General features: G+C 42.7%; 1 protein-coding gene across 1 annotated transcript; it reads right to left on the reverse strand.

Moving 5' to 3' along the window:
* Window positions 1–6,839: 6,839 nt before the first annotated feature.
* On the reverse strand, window positions 6,840–16,249 carry LOC118571792 (zinc finger protein 124-like). The gene is made up of 3 exons (XM_036171062.1): window positions 16,226–16,249; window positions 7,099–7,225; window positions 6,840–6,904 (listed from the first exon to the last, which is right to left on the reverse strand). The coding sequence occupies exons 1-3, from the start codon at window positions 16,247–16,249 to the stop codon at window positions 6,840–6,842; spliced, it is 216 nt and encodes a 71-aa protein (XP_036026955.1).
* Window positions 16,250–19,546: the final 3,297 nt, after the last annotated feature.

Genomic DNA, 19,546 nt, shown 5'->3' on the forward strand with positions numbered 1-19,546 from the left:
TTATCTATCGGCTATCTGGGCTGCGGTGGGGCCATTCTATTTCCTGGAACTGTCTTTTGTTCCCTTATAAGCCTTGCAAACATAGCATTACTATAGGGGTGCCGGGGGGTCTTTCAGTCTAAACTTGTAACAAAATGTGTGATGTTTTCACATATTTCATGTGATTCTTACAGATCCAATATGCTTTTGTCAAATGTGTAAAAGAGGACTATTTATAAGATACTAAACTATGTTTCTTAAAATTATTTTTGTAATTGATATATAAGATGAACCTTGACATACATAACATCGGAGCAGCTTGCAAAGACATTACATATACCTCATACAAATAAACTAAGTAGTAAGTCAACATCCATCAATAAATAAGCATTATTTACTGCCATCATTTTAGGTATTGTTTGTATAAAACCCATGTATCAGAAAGGCAAAGTAGGATGTTTTTTAGAGAAAAGAAAATACTCTAAAATGTGTAGAATAAAACCAAAAACTCTTTTAGAAATTTAAGTTAGTTTTTTTGTTTATTTAAAAGCTTTTTTTTTTTCATTTTACATACCAACCAGTTTTCCCTCCCTTCCTCCTCCCGCAGCGCCCCCCCATCTTTCATCCACTCCTAAGAGAGGGTAAGGCCTCCCATGGGGAGTCAACAACGTCGGGCATATCAAGGCTGAGCAAAATATCACTCCATAGGGAATGGGCTCCAAAAAGCCAGTTCATGCACTAGGTCCCACTGTCAGGGCCCCACAAACTGCCCAAGCCACAAAAATTTTAAACTGCTAAAAATATAAAATTAAATAAAATAAATAAACTAAACTAAACTAAAATAAAAATTCATGAAAAATGAGTTAGACATTCATGAGGCATAGGTAGATGGACTCTGGGAGGTCAAGGCCAGGCTGCTCACATAGTGAATTTTAAGTTATCCCGTCCTGTACAGTGAGAGCCTGTCTGAAAAACAAAACAAAACAAAGACCCCAACACCAAGCAAAGCAAAGAATGAGACTAGAATGTCAGACCCTGTTGTGGATATTGCTCTGTGTAAATAAAGTTCTGATTGGCCAGTGGCCAGGTAGGAAGTATAGGTGGGACAAGAGAGAAGAGAATTCTGGGAAGTAGAAGGCTGGGGGCAGACACCGCGAGCCGCCGCCATGAAAAGGAACATATAAAGACACTGGTAAGCCACAAGCCATGTGGCAAAGTATAGACTAACAGAAATGGGTTAATTTAAGATAGAAAAAGCAGATAACAAGAAGCCTGCCACGGCCATACAGTTTCTAAACAATGTAAGTTTCTGTGTACTTTCTTGGTTGGGTCTGAGCGACTGTGGGACTGGCGGGTAAGAGAGATTTGTCCTGACTGGACCAGGCAGGAAATTCTAACTACAAGACCCTGCCATACGAGACCAGTAGAATCATCTCAATATTCATAAAAAATCAGTGGCCCATTAGTCACAGTGATGGAACAAAGTACTTTTTTTGTTTGGTTGGTTTTTTTGAGACAAAATTTCTCTATGTAGTACTGGGTGTCCTGGAACTTGCTTTGTAGACTGGGCTGCCCTTGAACCCGAAGAGATCCACCTGCCTCTGCCTCCTAAGTGCTGGGATTAAAGGTGTGCACCATCAATGCCTGGCATAACAAAATACTATTAATGAATATTTTTATATTAAAATGTCAATGGGCTGCTAAATAAAACACAAAATCAAATGAAAGATAAAAACTAACTTGTATAAAAATACATCATTTATTAATCTTACATACTAGTCCTGCAGCACACTTGACAAAATTATTTCATTACACTTTCCTTTATTCTCATGATTTTCTTTTGAGATGAAGGTTTCGCCTCCTGGGAGTAAGTGATTCCTTTTCCACTTCACATACGTGGATTAGTGCTAACTTTCTACAATAAAAAATGAACTACTGATGCTGTGTGTGGAGGCAGACACCTTACGTAGAAACACCGAGAAAGCTAAAGCCAGCAGATTACCAATTCAGGGTCAACTTGGAATAGCAAAATATGACATTTCATTCACAATATGTATTTTCTGGATAATGCAAATAAACAAACAATACCCCCCCCCCAAAAAAAACCAACCAAAACAGTGTCCAGTCCTTCATTTTGCGGGCATTTATCAGAATGAGACTGAGGAATTTTCAAGGGACTTCTCCAGTATTTGCTTTCACACTTAATATGGTACTGCTTTTTGTTATTTTTGTAGCAGAAAATTAGATCTGGATTGTTTGCACATGTGTGCCAATAAAAATCAATTGCCTCTTTCTCTCTCTTTTTTTTCTTTTTTCTTTTTTCTTTTTTTTGGTTTTTCAAGGCAGGATTTCTCTGTGTAGCCATGGCTGTCCTGGAGATCTGCCTGCCTCTGCCTCCTGAGTGCTGGGATTAAAAACCAGTGTCACCACCGCCTGACCAAAATTGTCTCTTTTAATCAAACTTGTTTCCCTAACCTTACTATTTCTCATTTTTTTTTGTTTTGTTTTGTTTGTTTTTTTTTTGTTTTGAGACAGGGTTTCCCTGTGTAGCTTTGGAGCCTTTCCTGGAACTCATTCTGTAGCCAAGGCTGGCCTTGAACTCACAGAGATCCACCAGCCTCTGCCTCCCAAGTGCTGGGATTAAAGGCGTGTGCCACCACGACCCAGTTATTTCTCAATTTTTGAGTTGAACCAAAAAATGTTCCCATGTGTTTTCCAATGATGGATTCTCGAGATTCATTCTTCTAAATGCTATGAAAGTGGTAGTGAAGACTTTACAGATTCTGTATTTTAGAATTAACCTGCACTATATTCATGTCTGTAAAAGAACCTGGGATAATTGAAAAATCTGGAAGATTTCTCTCCCAAACATTAACTTCACTGTCTGTTGGGCCTGAGAGAACTAAAGGCTGTCTACATTACATGCACAAGGTTCCTCTCCAGGGTGAACTATTTCACATCTGCTCCACAATGAAAAGAATGCAGCCGGGTTTCTCTCAGTGCTTGCCGCCTTTCTCCAGTGTGTCTGCTCCCATGTATTTGAAGGCAACTACCACTACTAAAAGCCACATCGATTAAAAAAATAGCTTTTCAAGCCGGGCAGTGGCTCATGCCTTTAATCCCAGCACTAGAGAAGCAGAGGCAGGTGGATCTCTGAGTTCAAGGCCAGCCTGGTCTGCAGAATGAGTTCCAGGACAGCCAGGACTACATTGCAAAACTCTTGTCTCAAAAAACCAAAAAAAGGCCGGGCGGTGGTGGCTCATGCCTTTAATCCCAGCACTCAGGAGGCAGAGGCAGGGGGATCTCTGTGAGTTCAAGGCCAGCCTAGGCTACCAAGTGAGTTCCAGGAAAGGTGCAAAACTACACAGAGAAACCCTGTCTCAAACCCCCCCCCCAACCCTCTCCCCCCAAAAAAACCTCAACTTTCTCTCCACTATGACATTTTCCCACATTTTCAGCATTAACATTCACTCTCCTGTAGTTTGATTTCTGTAAGAGCTAACCAAAAGAAGACTTTCTTTTGTTACTTACAAACTGCCCCGGCCAGCGGGGTTTCAACGGGGGCGACCCACCTGTGGGAGCGAATGAAAGAGATAGAGGACATGAGGGACGACAGCAAGACAAGAATCTGATCAAGCTGCAATTTTATTTTCCTCAGCAAGGCTTTTATATAGCATAGGAGGGGAAGGGGCAGAAAGGAGGGAAGGGGAAAAGGGGCGTGCAGAACATGGAAGGGGTGTAAGACATGTGAGGCAGATCGTGCAACTGTGACATGTCGGTTAAGGTCACTGGTTAGGGGCCATTTATTCTGTTGCTAGGCTACCCGACCATGGAATGCTCTTTGTGTTCGGTTGTCATGGCACCTGACTGTGGGATGTCCTCTTATCTTTGGGGGCCTCTGGTTAGTAAATGGGTGTTACTGCTCTGGGAAGGGGCAGTGGGCTTATGACTCTGGCCTAGTGAGTACTTTCCATGGTTCATGTTTGGTTCCTGACATCTTGGTCCCTAACAACAAACATCTTTATTTGTTCTACTATGAATCAGTGTATGTCTTCCCAAACGGTATGATGTCAAGAAGCCTTTCCCACACTGCTTACATACATAAGGTCTCTCTCCAGTGTGAGTTCTTTCATGTATTTCCAGTTGATTGGAAGCTATAAAGCCTTTCCCACACTTCTTACATTCATAGGGTCTCTTGCTGCTGTGGATTCGTTCATGTATTTGAACATAAAAAGCATAACGAAAGGCTTTCCCACATTGCTTACATTCATAGGGCCTCTCTCTTTTGTGGATTTGTTCATGTCTTTGAACATAAAAAGCATAACGAAATGTTTTCCCACATTGCTTGCATGCATATGGTCTCTCTCCAGTATGAATTCTTTCATGTGTTTTAAGGGTACTGGAATAACCAAAGGTTTTCCCACAGTGTTCACACACATATGGCCTCTCACCAGTGTGAATTCTTTCATGTGTTCTCAGGGAACCAGAACAAGTGAAGCTTTTCCCACACTGCTTACAAACATAGGGATTCACACCACTGTGAGTTACTTCATGCTTTTGCAATTGAATCAAAAGCCTAAAAGCATTCCCACAGTCCTTACATACATAAGGTTTCTCCCCAGTGTGAGTTCGTTCATGTACTTGAAGGTTATTAGAAGTAATGAATCCTTTTCCGCATTGTTTACATACATAGGGTTTCTCTCCAGTGTGGATTCTTGTGTGTCTTCGAAGAGAAGTAGAGCGAGAAAAACTTTTCCTACACTGATTACATGCATAGGGCTTCGCACCACGATTACATACAAAAGACTTCTCAACAGTGTGAGTTATTTTATGTCTTGTAAGGTAACCTAACCTAACAAAGCCTTTCCCACACAGTTCACACACATAGGTATTTTTGCCACAATGAATCTTTTCATGTGTTTTTAAGAAATTGAGATATGAGAAGCATTTCCCACATTGCTTACATATATAAGACTTCTTTGCTTGGTCATGTTGTTCATACCTTTGATCAGGTCTGAAACAAGGAAGGTCTTCTTTGTAGTCCTTATTTTTAGGTTCCTCTCCAGTGTGAGCACTTTTATGTGTCCAAAGGGACAGAGGAGAACTGGAGCTGCCCCCAAACTCCTTATGTTTATACAACTTCTGTCCAAATTCCTGGTCTTCATGAGATTTGTGTCCTACCTGATGATTTAGGGGTGCACCTAGAGAAGAATGGCCAATGCTTCCTTCTCCACACACATGCTTCTCACAAATGGGAAGTCCTGGAGAAGATTTCAGGTTCTCAGAAAACTTTGGAATATAGTTGTAGATTTCTGTACACTGAAGACTTTCTTTACACACATAGAATTTCTCTATCAGTTGACTGCTGCAAAACAAGTGAAGAGTACATGACTAAGACTTTGTTTATTAATGACTGAACAAAAGGAATGTTGGTTTCATGCTGAGAAAAAGTTTGTAACATGTTTGGACTGCAATGCTTTCCAAGACCACTTGAGGACAGTTAAAAGAGAAACAATGGTATTCATGTATGATGGGGTATATCACCTTGAGAACATTAGGTATTCCCATAGCATTTTAACACAAATTTGAATCCACAATATTATACACATTCTGGATGTACTTCAAATACGCTGGATCCACCAGCATATTGGAGATACCAGCAGGGTGGGATGACCATTAGGGACAGTAGCAGATATGGTGTGATGCTGGCCTGAGCCTAGGAGACAATCTATGTGTGCTACCAGTGGCAGACCTGGGGAAGTGGAGCTGACTAAGGTCTTGGGAGCCCAGAAACAGTGAGTCTCCTCCACCAGACATGAGACACTGGATTGTTTACACTGTTGAAAGCTGAGTTTGCCTTGATTTGATTATGACTATGCCCTTGTTCTTTCCTCTTGGAGTACAAAATTATGCAACTGACTTTTACCTACACTTCAAAGACTCTTCACTTTTTAAAAAGATACTTGAATTTTAAGGGAACTTTTTAAAGTATTGAAATATCTTAAGACTATTTCTTAGTTTGTTTTTTTTTAAATTAATTTTTTCTTTTCTTTCTTTTTTTTTTTTTTTTTTTTTTTTTCCGTTTTTTGAGATAGGGTTTTTCTGCATAGTCCTGGAACTTACTCTGTAGACCAGGCATCCTTCTGTAGACCAGCTGGTATTAATAGTAACATGGCATCATGGAGACAAACAAAAAGAACAGCTTATAGCTTAATATGGGGTATTTGTGTCTCACATCGACAAGGAGTCAATTGCACTGGTATTTTGTCAACTTGCCAAAATCTAGAGTCTTCGTTCAACTGAGAAAATGTCCCCATCACAGTGGCCTGTAAGCAAGCCTGTGAGCATAATTGACAATCAGTGTGGAAGTGAGCAATGCCACTCCCAGGCAGCTTGTCAGGAGGTGTATAAGAAAACAAAGTAAGCACGACAGTGAGCAGCAATCCTCCATGGCCTCTGCTTTCTGGTCATGCCCTTGACTTCCTGCTTGAGTTCATGCCTTAATTTCCCTTGACTGCAAAATGCAAGGTGAAATTAACCCTTTTCACATCAAGTTGCTTTGGCTCATGGACGCCATCCCAGCAATACAAAACCAAACTAAGACACTCTGTATGGCATAAAGTTTGTATATATAAACTATGATAACACACCACATGTGATATCATCATATTCTAGTTGTCCTCAAGGTTGAAATGTTTGGGATGTACTATTGCTGATGCTTAACACACAAATTTTAGGAGAGAATTTCCTGCAAGTGGTTTGATGCTGGACTTCAAATGCATCTTTTCCCTCTTTTTACCTCTAAAATGTTCTATCGCACCACCAGCACTCTGGAATATGGATATCTTTTAGGAAACAAATTACCTTAGTTTTCTGCAGAGATTTTCATACTCATTTACAACCTTCTTGTTTTCCAACTTGTTTCCTAAAATGTAGAACCAGAGAAATAGTTAAGAATTATTAATAACAGAAAAAAATAGATAAGAGCTAAATTGAAGGTATAAGTGATCTGACACATGCACCTCCCTTCCACTTCCCATATTCCATTTCATACATCAACACCGATAAGCTAGAAACACTGTCCTGTGGTGGGCTAGCAAAGGCAATGCTCATGTGTACCTATAGCAGCCAGGTTCCTCAAGGTTTCCTGCATCACATCTTTGTACAGCTTCTTCTGGGATGGATCCAGCAGAGCCCACTCCTCCTTGGTGAACTTCACAGCCACATCTTCAAAGCTCACTGACTCCTAAAAACACACACATGTATTTCCCGGAAAGTGAGCCTCATGGTACTAGGAATGCACACAGAATTAATGAGAAGTTGACATGACACTATGTTCCACAAGTTGTCTTGGTCACCACACTCTACTGCTCATACAGACTACGATTCCCCCAAACACAAATGCTAAGAGTAAACTGGAGCTTTCTGGGAAGGAAACATCAAGAGAGCATGAGCAGCTCTTGTGCACACATCACTGTGCTAGTTTCTTCTCTTTCTGCACTGCATCCTTCTAACAACTTTCATCACAAATTCTGATGGTATAACACCCTCCAGGGAGTCAATATCAGCAGTCCTTAGAATGGGTGTGCTTAGAAATGCTGGACAAAACAGTCTCCTGGTATCTGGGAACTGAGATCTACAGTGATTCCTTCCCCCCATAGCTGTAAGAAGTCAGGTAGATTTCTTGCATAGTTGATGACAACTATACCCCAAGTTAAAAAAAGCAAATGAACATCTGTTCTCCCTTAGAATCCTTGGAATAATTTCATAGGCATCAGATAAATATTATCCGATTAAACCTGAATATTTTCTTTCGCTGATGACTCTTTATCACTTTGTTTGGTAGACACTACTTATACTTTTTTTTATACCTTAATTTACTATGTGTGTGCATGGGGGTGAATGAGCATGCTCCAGTGCTCTTATGGAGGTCAGCAACAACTCATGGAGTTGTTTCTCTCTTTACATCTTAACAAGGTTCTAGAGATTGAATTCCGACCGTTAGGGTTGCATAGTAAGTGCCTTTACTGATGAACGTCTCAGCAGGCCTCTAAGTCATACTTAAAACTTGTTAGGAAGCTGAGCATATCTCCTGTGGTTGCACTAAAGGCCAGTATTAGAAAGTATATAGCTGGGTCCTCGGGACCATTCTTAATCAAATAGCAAACCAGACTCATGATGAATAATAATTTATTTCATTTTTGTCTTAAGTTGATTCCTATTGCTATGATAAAACATGTTCAAATGCAACTTGGGCAGGAAAGTATTTATATGGACTACAGGTTATAGTCGATCATTGAGGGAAGCCAAGGCAGGAGACTCAAGAAAGACATGCCACAGGCTAATCTGGTGGAGCCAATTCTTCAATTGAGATTCCCTCTTCTCAGGATGTCAAGGTGACAACCAACTGAACCATCTCACTGGCCTATCACACCATTTTTATTTGAGAATGTCACTGGACTATTAAACAATGGAAACATGCTCTTAGACAAAGTTCTAATTCACCAACATGTCACCTCTATGTCTGTAAAACATGCTTTAAAGTAAAATACTTGATTTAACCTATTACCTGCAACTAATATCTGTAATAAATATGTAAAACCAGTACCCTACACAGGGCACTATGCTCCCTCATTGAAGGTGGCCATGTCAGAAGAGCAGCAGATGGCACTTGGGAATTCAGCCCGTCAAGAAGCAAGACACTGATAGGTGAAGCTGATAGGCAAGGCCCCGAGGGCTTTGGCTGCAGAATGTCTCTTGCTCCAGCTGTGCCCTTACATGTTTTCCACTGCCTTTTTCTCTGGTATCTGGTATGGTGTGAATGGGTGTGGGGGATCCCCACTGCCTTTAATGTAGTGTGATTATCTCATGGAAATATCCCATTCTACTGGGCCTTTTTACCTGTGGATTATTATGAAGATAATTTCCTCTTAAGCTGTACTGTTTAACTGAGGTAATGATTTTATGCAATAATAGTGTTAGTTTAAATAGAATTTTGATGATTAAGAATTTCTAACAAGTACAATAAGGGGTTATTATAGAGGTTAGTTTAGTTTAGTGGGAAAATTAGTATAGGTAAAGGTAGGATATAATGTTCTCCCAATCCTTGATAGAGTAGGAGCTGCAGAGTATACAAAATAGAACCAAGGAAGTATCTTACAGCTAGGATTTATGAGTTTCTCTTGAGGAGCTGTATAGACTGTGGCTTAAGTTAATGACAGAGGAAAACAATCGAGTCCCAGGCGTTAGCTCAAGTTCTTTTTGATATTTGGAAACGTGTTCACAGGTTTTGGTGTGCACCATAGCTAAAACAAACTTTTTATTTTATAAACCTGGTCTTTTACTTTTTTTTTTTTTAAAGATTTATTTATTATGTATAGTGTTCTGTCTGCATACATATATGCAGACCAGAAGAGGGCGCCATATCCCATTACAGAGGGTTGTTGAGCAGTCTCCAGCCTTTAAACACTTGACTTCAGGTAACTAGAAAACAAGTAACTGGATGGTTAGTTAAGATAATTGTACTGGACTCTAAAATATGAAAAGTAAAACTACTAACCTGTTTTTCTGGCAATTTTAAAAACTACCGCCTATATAAACAGTTATTCCTGAAAGGCTCCTGATTTATGAGAAGTCTAAAAGATAAATGTTTAACTGTATGTGGGTTCTTAGGGATAATTTGTTTTTCACCTGAGATATATAAAATGTTTAATCATATGAGGGATATGAAAAACATGCTGTTTTTTACTTATATTTATTGTAATTACTCACTTAAAAATAGAACATAACCACATTGCACTTTTTATATGGCTTAGAAGATTTTGCTGGGGTATATAATCTGTAAGGGGCAAAAAGGAAGGCATCAGGAAGTTGTGGAGAAGTCATCAGGAAAGAAAAAGAAAGGGTCGAAGAATAGAACAGAAAAAGAATAGACTATAACAAAGACCAAAAGAAAAATAAAAAGGAGAGGAACTTTATCCCTCAGAAAATAAGTTTGTGTGTTTCTCCTCTGACTCTGCATCTCATTCCCAGTCTCTCTGACCTGCAGAAGACTGGATCCTCTGCACCCACTAGAAGCCACAGGTTGCCAAGTGAAAAGCCCAGTGACAGATGTTAGTTACTGTTGGTCTGGGCTGTCCCAAAATGAAAACCCCAAACATGCCCTCATTACATCTCTTGGATGCCCACTATATTGTTACTGCAGAGGTAGAAAATTCACCACCACCCTTTGCTACCCATGAACCCTGAGAGCCACAGTAACAACCAGCCTGGAATATAAGTCCATGGTGTAATTGCATCAAGGTTATAGGGGTAAGAGATCACATTCTGCTTGGATTTAAGCCCCACTCCACACTAGGAAAAACCTATCTGTTCCTGTATATCTGACCCAGAGCTGAAGAATTCACAGTATTAATAATACTAGTTTACTAATTGTGACACTCTCATTACCTGTCTCTAGACTCATAGATAAATGCAACACTTATCCTCATGAAAAATGTGTGCAGAGGACAGTGATTAATGCAGAAAAATTCACCACTTGTGAAAGTGAAACAAGTAGGTGTCTATGGAGTGCTCAGGCATAAACAGAACATCGACACCATACCTCTATCTCCCACCCGGGTCCCCCAGGCTCAGGAAACATTGATCAGTCAGGGACAGAATGATTTTAAAAGTCAGACGTTGGGTTGAAACAATATCTTCTAGACATGATAGGACTACAGTATGAAATAACAGCAATTATGTTCACCTGCAGGAGATGAAGCCAGTCAGCATTTCCAGCATGCATGAGGGATAAGCTGATAAACCACTCACCGTTATTTGAAGAGTTATGTCTCTTGGTAAATCAACTGTGCTCTGGAACACGGCCTTTGAACCTTGTACATAAGAGCAGCAAAAACTAGCTGGGTGGTGGTGTCCCACTAACCCCAGCACTCTGGAGAAAGGAAGCAGGGGAATCTCTGTGAGTATGAGGCCAGCCTGGTCTACACAGCTAGTTCCAGGACAGCCAGCGCTACACAGAGAAACGAAGTCTCGAAAACCCAAAAAGAAGAGCAAAAACTGGATTCAGTAGATGATTAAAAAAAAAAGAGAGAGACAGAAAGTTAGGTGGAGGATGAAGAAGTTAGGAGATAGGTAGTTGTGGGTGAAGATGTTAAAGAAATATTGTCTATATGAAATTCAGAAACCATAAATAAAAATAATGTCTTTAAAAATAAATAAAACCAGCTAGGTGGTGGTAGTGAATGTCTTTAATCCCAGCACTCAGAAGGCAGAGGCAGGTGGATCTCTGTGAGTTTGAGACCAGCCTGTTCTACAGAGTGAGTTCCAGAACATCCATGGCTACACAGAGAAACCCCATCTCAAAAACAAAACAAAACAACAACAAAAACAACAACCAAGCAACCAACTAACCAACTAGATAGATAGATAGATAGATAGACAAACAAAACATCAAAAGGTTTTACTGCATGTTTTTAGAAATCAGTGTTGCATCTAAGTTGTCTACTTAGTTTCAATTAGAATTCCTGTCTTTATCCATACAAGGTTTAGGTTAAAGACTAATTAAAAATTTTGAAACAATCAAGTGAACACTGTAGTATAAAAATTGACAAATCATAGCTCTAAGTAAAAGTTTAAAAATCTTTGACTTAGAGAATTATCTTTATGGCAGATATATGTATATAAATACTGTCTACATGTCCATATTATTCTATATACATAGTATTAAATTTGCTTATGAGTGAGTGCAGGTGGAGAGGTAGCTCAATAGTATCTCTCCAGGCCTGGAAAACACAAATTTAAAACTCAATGTGGCCTTTTTGGGGTAAACTACAAAGGGAATCCGATGCCTCCAGGCATATGTTGGGGACTAATGTGATCTTCACATTAGACAATTCAAAGAGAAGTAATGAAGTACATATACTTGTATCTTTTTGGTGGCATCTTTTTGATCATTATCACAATGGTCTTTGTCTTAGTATTGGTTTGCAAGATGGCCAATACAAATCCTTATTGTTTAAAAAATAAGCTAGCTTTTGTAGGTCATCTTTCTCCAAGTTGAAACATTCTCTCCAAATTGAAATATTTGCCCCAAGGAGCAGATTTCACTGGCCTCAGGTGGTAAACAGCAGGTAAACAAAAAGATAACATATCCAGAAAGAATAGAAACTTGGAAGATTGTTGTGGATCCCTACAACAGGCTCAAATGGTGTAAACAGTTCCTAGGTATGCAGCCTCTGCCCAGCCAAACTGCTGGGAGGCATGTTGGGACGTGAAACTGCATGGAAACTGAGTAGAAGAGTCTCTGGCAGTGGCCAAGAGTTGAGATAAAGATTTCCCCCTTAGCTCTTTAACTTTACTTATGCCCCTGGTGTGTACCTGTTCCAGCAGATTTCCATTCAGTTAACAGACACACTCCAGGAATCAATTGTGGCCTATAAACTGCTCCAAAGAGACCCACATCATGATAGCCCCAGGCAGCACTGCAGAATCAGCCAGCTCTGGACTAGCAGAAAGCCAGTGTTAACTAGTCCAGCCACTGCCATTGCTTGCTGTCTTCAGGCTGAGTCAGCCCACCAGCTGCTTCCGACTGCACCCTACCATTGCCCGAATCTCCTCCCTCCCTCTCCCAGACTTTGATCAGCATTCTGGACTTCCTGGGGCCCCAATTTCAGCTGAGAAGCATTTACAGAACAGATTACACATTCTCTTATCATTAACAAAAGGCTGGAATGTCAGATCCAAAGGAAACACCAATTCCCAAACTCCATAAAACAGTCCAAGGAGCTCAACCTGGACACAGGAGCGTTTCTGGCGATGAGATCAAAGCCAGTATTCCTTTGGAACTTGGGAAGCCAGATCCCCTCTACCAAAAGGAGGCATTTCCCTTACCTGTGGCAGGCAAAAGGCTGCCTGTTGCACCTATTAGCATATGAAAGACATGCTGGTGTCGTAAGTACCTGTTACACATTTCAAAGTCCAAGCTAGCATCTGATCCCCACCACCTCCCTTCTCCTAAACTTCCTGAGGCTCATGGGCTTCCCTTCCTCCACTGAACCTCCAAACCAGCTATTCTCGCAGGGAATTTTCTCTCACTGTGATCCTGCTTCTCTCACTGTGGTCTCTCTTTTCTGTAACTCCGTTATTCTCCTCCTCTCTCCCAGATAGCCCTGGTCATGTCCGGTCTGCTGGCCATGTTCAGTCTACTTTCTCTCCCTGCTCTGAACTCTTCCTGATGCCCCAGGCTGTTCTCTCTCATGTCTACAATAAAAACCTTCCCCTTAATCATACCAGAGAACAGTCATGTGTCAGTTTACACAGGCATCTCTGCACCTGCCCTGCTGGCACTTCTGACCTGGTCCCTACAGCCTTTCCCTTAGGCCTACCTCCGCTCTCTGCCTGTGACTTCAGGACAGGATCTCTGCGGCCTCTTCAACTATTTCTCAGTCATTCTGTAACCTGAGCTGTCTATCATGTGTGATCTGCTGGAGAGCGTTAGCGATTCAAACTGGAATAAAGGGTAGGAGTGATAGTGCACGTCTCTCATCCCAGTACAGGAGGCAGAGCCAGGCAGCTCTGTGAGTTCAGTGCCAGCCTCCTCTACCTACATGGGGAGTAGCAGGCCAGTTAGTACAAAATAGTTACACAGTGTCTCAAAAAACAAACAAACACACAAACACAACAACAATACTGGGCAAATGGGCAAGAATGGTGGCACATAAGTTTTAGCCCCAGTACTCTGGAGGCCAGGCAGGCGCAGGCGGCCTTCTGTTTTCAAACCCAGGACAAATGACCAAGGAGTCTATTTAACACATCGACCTGGCCGCCAGGTTCTCCCAGTCTACCAGTCATAGGCCCTCCTGTCTGGCATTCCACGCCCCCTACCCTGATCTCTCCTGCCCATGGCTGGGCTGCCCATCCCTTGTTGCCAGCTTTCTTTGTACCTTACCACCTCCTGGAGGCTGCACCCGCTCCCTTCTCTTTCTCCCTCCCCCCCTCTTGTCACATGACTCAAGGGACCTGCCCACTCTGGACTTTACCAGATGTCCCTGCTTCTGACTCGATACGTTTTCCCATCTATAATAAATTTTGTCTCCCACCATACCTTGAAGCAGGCATGTTTTCATTTTTCATTCAATTTCCACGACAGTGTTGCCTATATAAGTAGTTCCAGGCCAAGCATAGTGAGATTTAGTCTCAGAGAGAGAGAGAGAGAGAGAAACAAAACAAAATAAACATGAACAGAAACCAAACGAAAGCCAGGTGGTGTTGGCACACACCTTAATTCCAGCACTTGGGAGGCAGAGTCAGGTGTATCTCTGTGAGTTCGAGGCCAGCCTGGTCTACAGAGCGAGATCCAGGACAGGCACCAAAACTACACAGAGAAATCATGTCTTGAAAAAAAAAAAAAAAAAAAAAAAAAAAAAAAAGGAAAGACAAGATAAAAGCAAGAGGAAGGAAGCAAAGTAGTCAGGCTTATTTGACAAATTACCAACAACAATGCTGGTGAATTTGAGTAGTCAATAAATTTGCACACTGTAACCTGCCTGGCAGAACTGAAGACATTTTCTAAAGACTGAAACAATGGACCCCAAAGAAATGGGAATTTCCTTAGGAATCTCATGCTGAAAGAAGGAAAAGGTGCCCATCAGAGGAGGAAGCTTTTCTCTCAGGAAGGGATTTCACACCCTTCTAGCACCGAGTCAGAGCCCCTGCTGGGAAGAGGCTGAATCCTTGGAGGGCAGTCCTTGGAGGGCGGGACCATGCCGGGACCTGCACCCCGGGCATTTGCATGTCCTTGGTCCTCTTTAAACTTTGTCAGTGCAGGACCCTGAAGACAGACTTAGGGGCCTCCCTGCATCTCTCTGCTCCTCTCTCCATTGTGCATTCACTGAATGAATCTTTTTCTGTTTTCCACTAATTACTTGGCTCTTCTATATTGGCCTGTTGCGAACAGGCCTGACTTGGGGCACAGGTTGGGAATGCCAAGTTCAAGAACACAAAGGAATAACAATTACAGGATAAGCAGAAAGGGAGCTGAGGGGAGCTTCTTTGGACAGTTAGAGCATCAAGCCACCAGCAGCCATGTTGAAGCCCTGAAGAGAGAAACAGACCAGTTCCCAAGAAGTGAGGGAAGTTACCCGCTCAAAAAGGTTTAGGGTGGGGACAGGAATATTCAGTGTCCCTAGACCTAACCTAAGTACAGGCAGTGTGAAAGAGCAGTGGGGGTGAGGAACTCTTAAAGACTAAAGCCCAGGAGCAGGGTGTGTGTGGTGGTGCACCCCTTTAATCGCAGCATGGGGAGCAGAGGCAGGCAGATTTCTGAGTCTTAGGCCAGCGTTGTGTGCAACACCGGTTCAAGGACAGCCAGGGATACACAGAGAAACCCTGTCTCAAAATCCAACCAAAGAACAAACAAACAAACAAACAAACAAAAACCCCAGACTAGTGCCTTGACTCTAAGCCATCCTGCATCTAGTTATGACAGACGGAAGGCATAAAAGTGTCCACAAAGGCTTGGTTTTCCCCACCTGAAGTGCAGTTGCTCCTTGGGTGGGTAAAAGCTTCGGGTCATGAGGAATTGTGTCAGGCTCTCCAGGACAATGGCCCCTAGCCATAAAGAATTGCAAGGCCTGAGCACGCGTTCCTCTTCCCCTGCAGAAATGTGCCTGGGTATCCAGTCCCACCCCGACTCTACTCCCAGTCAAACCACAAAACCCAGCTTTAACTTCCTGGTGGCTACTTAGGTATAAATACAGACTCTCTAAATGCACTCAACCTTCGTCCTGGAAAGGTTGGGGTCCCTTGCTGTTCCAAGAAAGTGCTCTCAGCACGTTGTGATCATGTCTGGCTGCTTTTCTGCCTCATTTATTTTTACATTGAGACTCACAGGTGCTCTGCGTAGCTGCGCCCATGGGATGCGGCCAGGTTTTGGGGAAAACGGGCCAGTGACCTAATAGTCACCATCCACGCAGATTCCAGCCCCAGTTCAACTCCTAAGACTGCCCACTCCCGACCCTCTGGTGTCCAGACTGTAGAGACACGGGCTGCCGGCGCTGAGCTAACAGACACGCCGCAGCACTGAGCGCTCAGGTAAGGACAGGACCGCGGCACTGCCTGCTGGTCCAGCTCCACCACGCCGGGTCTGGGCAGCGTGGCCCAGAGGAGCCAGACAAGACTCAGCTGCATGCAGGAGATATTAAGTACCCATTACCACTTCGAGATTACTGCTACCTCCTCTCCATACCTGGAACGAGTCAGCATGCACCATTTCCTGCCGCTCCTGAAGTCAGTGTAGGCGACCTGGATACCCAGGACTGGGATATGGGATCTACTTCCAAAGAACACACACGAGTCGGAGAGTAGGGGAGGATGGGGAGAAAAGAAGGAAAGTAACAGACTTGATAGGGGCAGATTGCTTCACCTATGGAGCAAACTCCTTGTTGGGCAGTACACGCATTCAAATAAGACCGTGATAGGCTAGCAAGCCTTAGGCCCGCCTCCTGGAGCCCGGGGGACAGGAGAAGCAACTTTCACTGAGTAAGGTAAAGATCAAATTACAGACTCTAGGCCTCTCCAGATCCCAGAATCCTGCTGTCACCCATGCCTGAGCCCCATGGAGGGCTAGTACAAGGTTCTGAAGAAAGCTGGAAGGTGTGAAGGCAATTGCAGACCTTGGGGTTGGGTGGGAAACTCCTTTCTGAGCTATAGTCAGCGACTGAATCTGCCTTCCTGCTCTGTGGCTGTTGTGGGCTCCCTCAAAGACCAAGTGACTTCCAGGAAGATCTCAGGGCTAGATATGCATCTTAGTGGTAGAGCCTTTGCTGAGCATATGTGAAGGCCTGGGCCCAGCCCTCGACCCCACTACACCCGCATTAAAAATAAGACAAGAATAAAACTAAAAACAAAGTACTTGAAGCAAACAGTTATTTTTAATTATGTTTACATGTACCGGTCTGCTTATGTGAGAGCAGTGCCCCCAGAGGCTGTTGGATGGAATCCTGTGTGTCATCCATGCTGCTGTACAAAACGTTGCTCCTTGTTGTGGTGAAAACAAATGTTAGGGTTAAAATGGATGTTAAGATGTTGGGTTGAGGAGCTGGGAAGATAGCTTAGTGACTAAGAGAACCTGCTGCTCTTGGGCAGGAGCAGACTTCTGTTCCCAGCACCCACCCCTGGCAGCTCACAACTAAAGCTCTCTCTAAAGCAGTGGTTCTCAGCCTTCCTAATGCTGCGACCATCTAATACAGTCCTTCATGTTGTGGTGACACCCAACCATAAAGTTATTTTTATTGCTACCCCATAACTGTAATCCTGCTGTTATGAATTGTAATGTAAATATTTTTGGAGACAGAGGTTTGTCAAAGGGACCCACAGATTGAGAACCACTGCTCTAAAGCATCTGCTACCCTCTCTGGCCTCTGGGGGTACTTTCACACACATGTCCATACTCACACATATACATAAATAAATGTAAAAAAATAAAAATTTTGTTATACCTATACACAATTAGATATGTAAAAATAATTTTTGAAGTGTTAGGTTGAATGTGGCAAGGTTAGGGACACTGAAGAAAGAAATAGGAAGCCTTGCTTCTGGACATGAGGTTGCCCAGCTGATCCCAGGAGGAAAGTCAAGCTGATCTTGATGGTCTCAGACTGGCATGTATGAAGCCCACCCGCCCGGGAGTCACACACAGGCACTGCTGTCCTCTCGCATGTCCTTACACTGTTCCAGCTAGTTGTATGTCAAGCTGACACAGGACAAGTCGTCTGAGAGGAGGGAGCCAAAACTGAGGACATGCCTCCATAAGATTGGCTGCAGGCAAGCCTGTAGGGCATTTCTCAGTTAGTGATCAATGGGTCAGAGCCTACCCCACGGTGGGGTCCTCGGTTAGTGGTCCTGGCTTCTATAAGAAAGCAGGCTGAGCAAGTCATGAGCAAATAAATCCCCTCCCTGGTCTCTGCTGCATCAGCTCCTGCCTCCAGGGTCCTGCTCTGATTGAGTTCCTGTCCATCTGACTTCCTCTGATGATAAACAATAATATGAAGTGTAAGCCAGGTAAACCCTTTCCTCCCCAACTTGTTTGGGTTTTGGTGTTCCATCACAGCAACTCTCCCACTAAGTCATGCACCCAGTGCATCTAACTGCGACAACTAAATAGTAGGAATGGATGGCTTTAAAAGGTTCCATCTTTCTAGGAAGGAGAACAACCCAGACAAACCCATAGGCAAGGAGGTAACCAAGTCAAAGTGGAGCAGTGTCCTGAGGGTTGAATGCCCATTTGTGACTAAATAAACTTGACGCTGCATGTAGGCATTTCCACTATTAGAAACTAATAAAATATGTATAATAGGGTGGAGCACAAGGTTACTCTTTTCACATCTTCCTAAGTATACTAGACAATAATATAGGGGGGAAATGTTTGCTCAAAATGAAGTAATGGGAAAATGAATATTCTTTTGCCTTGTATTTTAATGAGGACATATACTTCCTGTCAAAATACTACTTCAAAATGTGATTATAGAATAAGACAGCAGTGTTGTAGTGAATGTGAGGTCATCCTGGGCATCACAAGAATCAAGTTAGCAGCTATTACCTAGTTATAGCCTACTTTAAAGAAGCCAAGAGGTGCTGGAGAGATGGCTCAGTGATTAGGAGCACAGGCTACTCTTTAGAGAACCTAGGTTTAATTCCCAATACCACAACATGGAGGCTCAAACCCCTCCTTTGCTGGGCGGTGGTGGCGCACGCCTGTAATCCCAGCACTAGGGAGGCAGAGGCAGGTGGATCTCTGTGAGTTCAAGGCCAGCCTCATCTACAAAGTGAGTTCCAGGACAGCCTCCAAAGCTACAGAGAAACCTGTCTCGAAAAACCACAAAAAACAAAAACAAAAACAAAAACAATCTTTAACTCCAGTTCCAGGGGGTCCAATGCCCTCTTCTGGCCTCATCAGGCATCGGGCACACATATGAGGCACAGACATAGATACAGGCAAAATACCCACTCATGAAAAGTATCTTTAAAAGTTAGAAAGCTGGGGGCGCGGGGGGGGGGGGGAGATGAGAGAGAGAGAAAGGGAGAGGCATTAGGGGTTTGGGGATACAGTATAATATAACTGCTTCTGAGGCATATGGCTTCCTGGTATGCTGCTGATATTCACTCAAACCTTATTAAAGAGTCCTTGAGATTTCTTCTGGGTTCAATTGTTAAATTCTATGATTAACAAGATATAATCCCCCAAAGGGGGAACCCAGTTTCCCTGGGAATATCAGGAACTTGATATATAGTCCAGATGGTTCTGGAAATGTGAGATCCTTCTTGGTTGCTTCCCAAGTAGTATCACATGCTTGTGCCACCACACCCAGTATAAGTGATATTCCTAGTGGATCTCAGTCCAGGGCATGGCTGATCACCCAAGACAGCACGCAGACTCAGTGGGTGAGACTGTCACATTAAAGTTAAGTATCTCTTTTAATGAAACTTATTTCCCAAACCTTGCTGTTTCTTAAATTTTGAGTTGAACCAGTAAATGCTCCCACAAGTTTTCTAATGCCAAGAGTTCTCT

This window comes from Onychomys torridus, chromosome 21, assembly GCF_903995425.1.
Source record: "Onychomys torridus chromosome 21, mOncTor1.1, whole genome shotgun sequence".
NCBI lineage: Eukaryota > Metazoa > Chordata > Mammalia > Rodentia > Cricetidae > Onychomys > Onychomys torridus.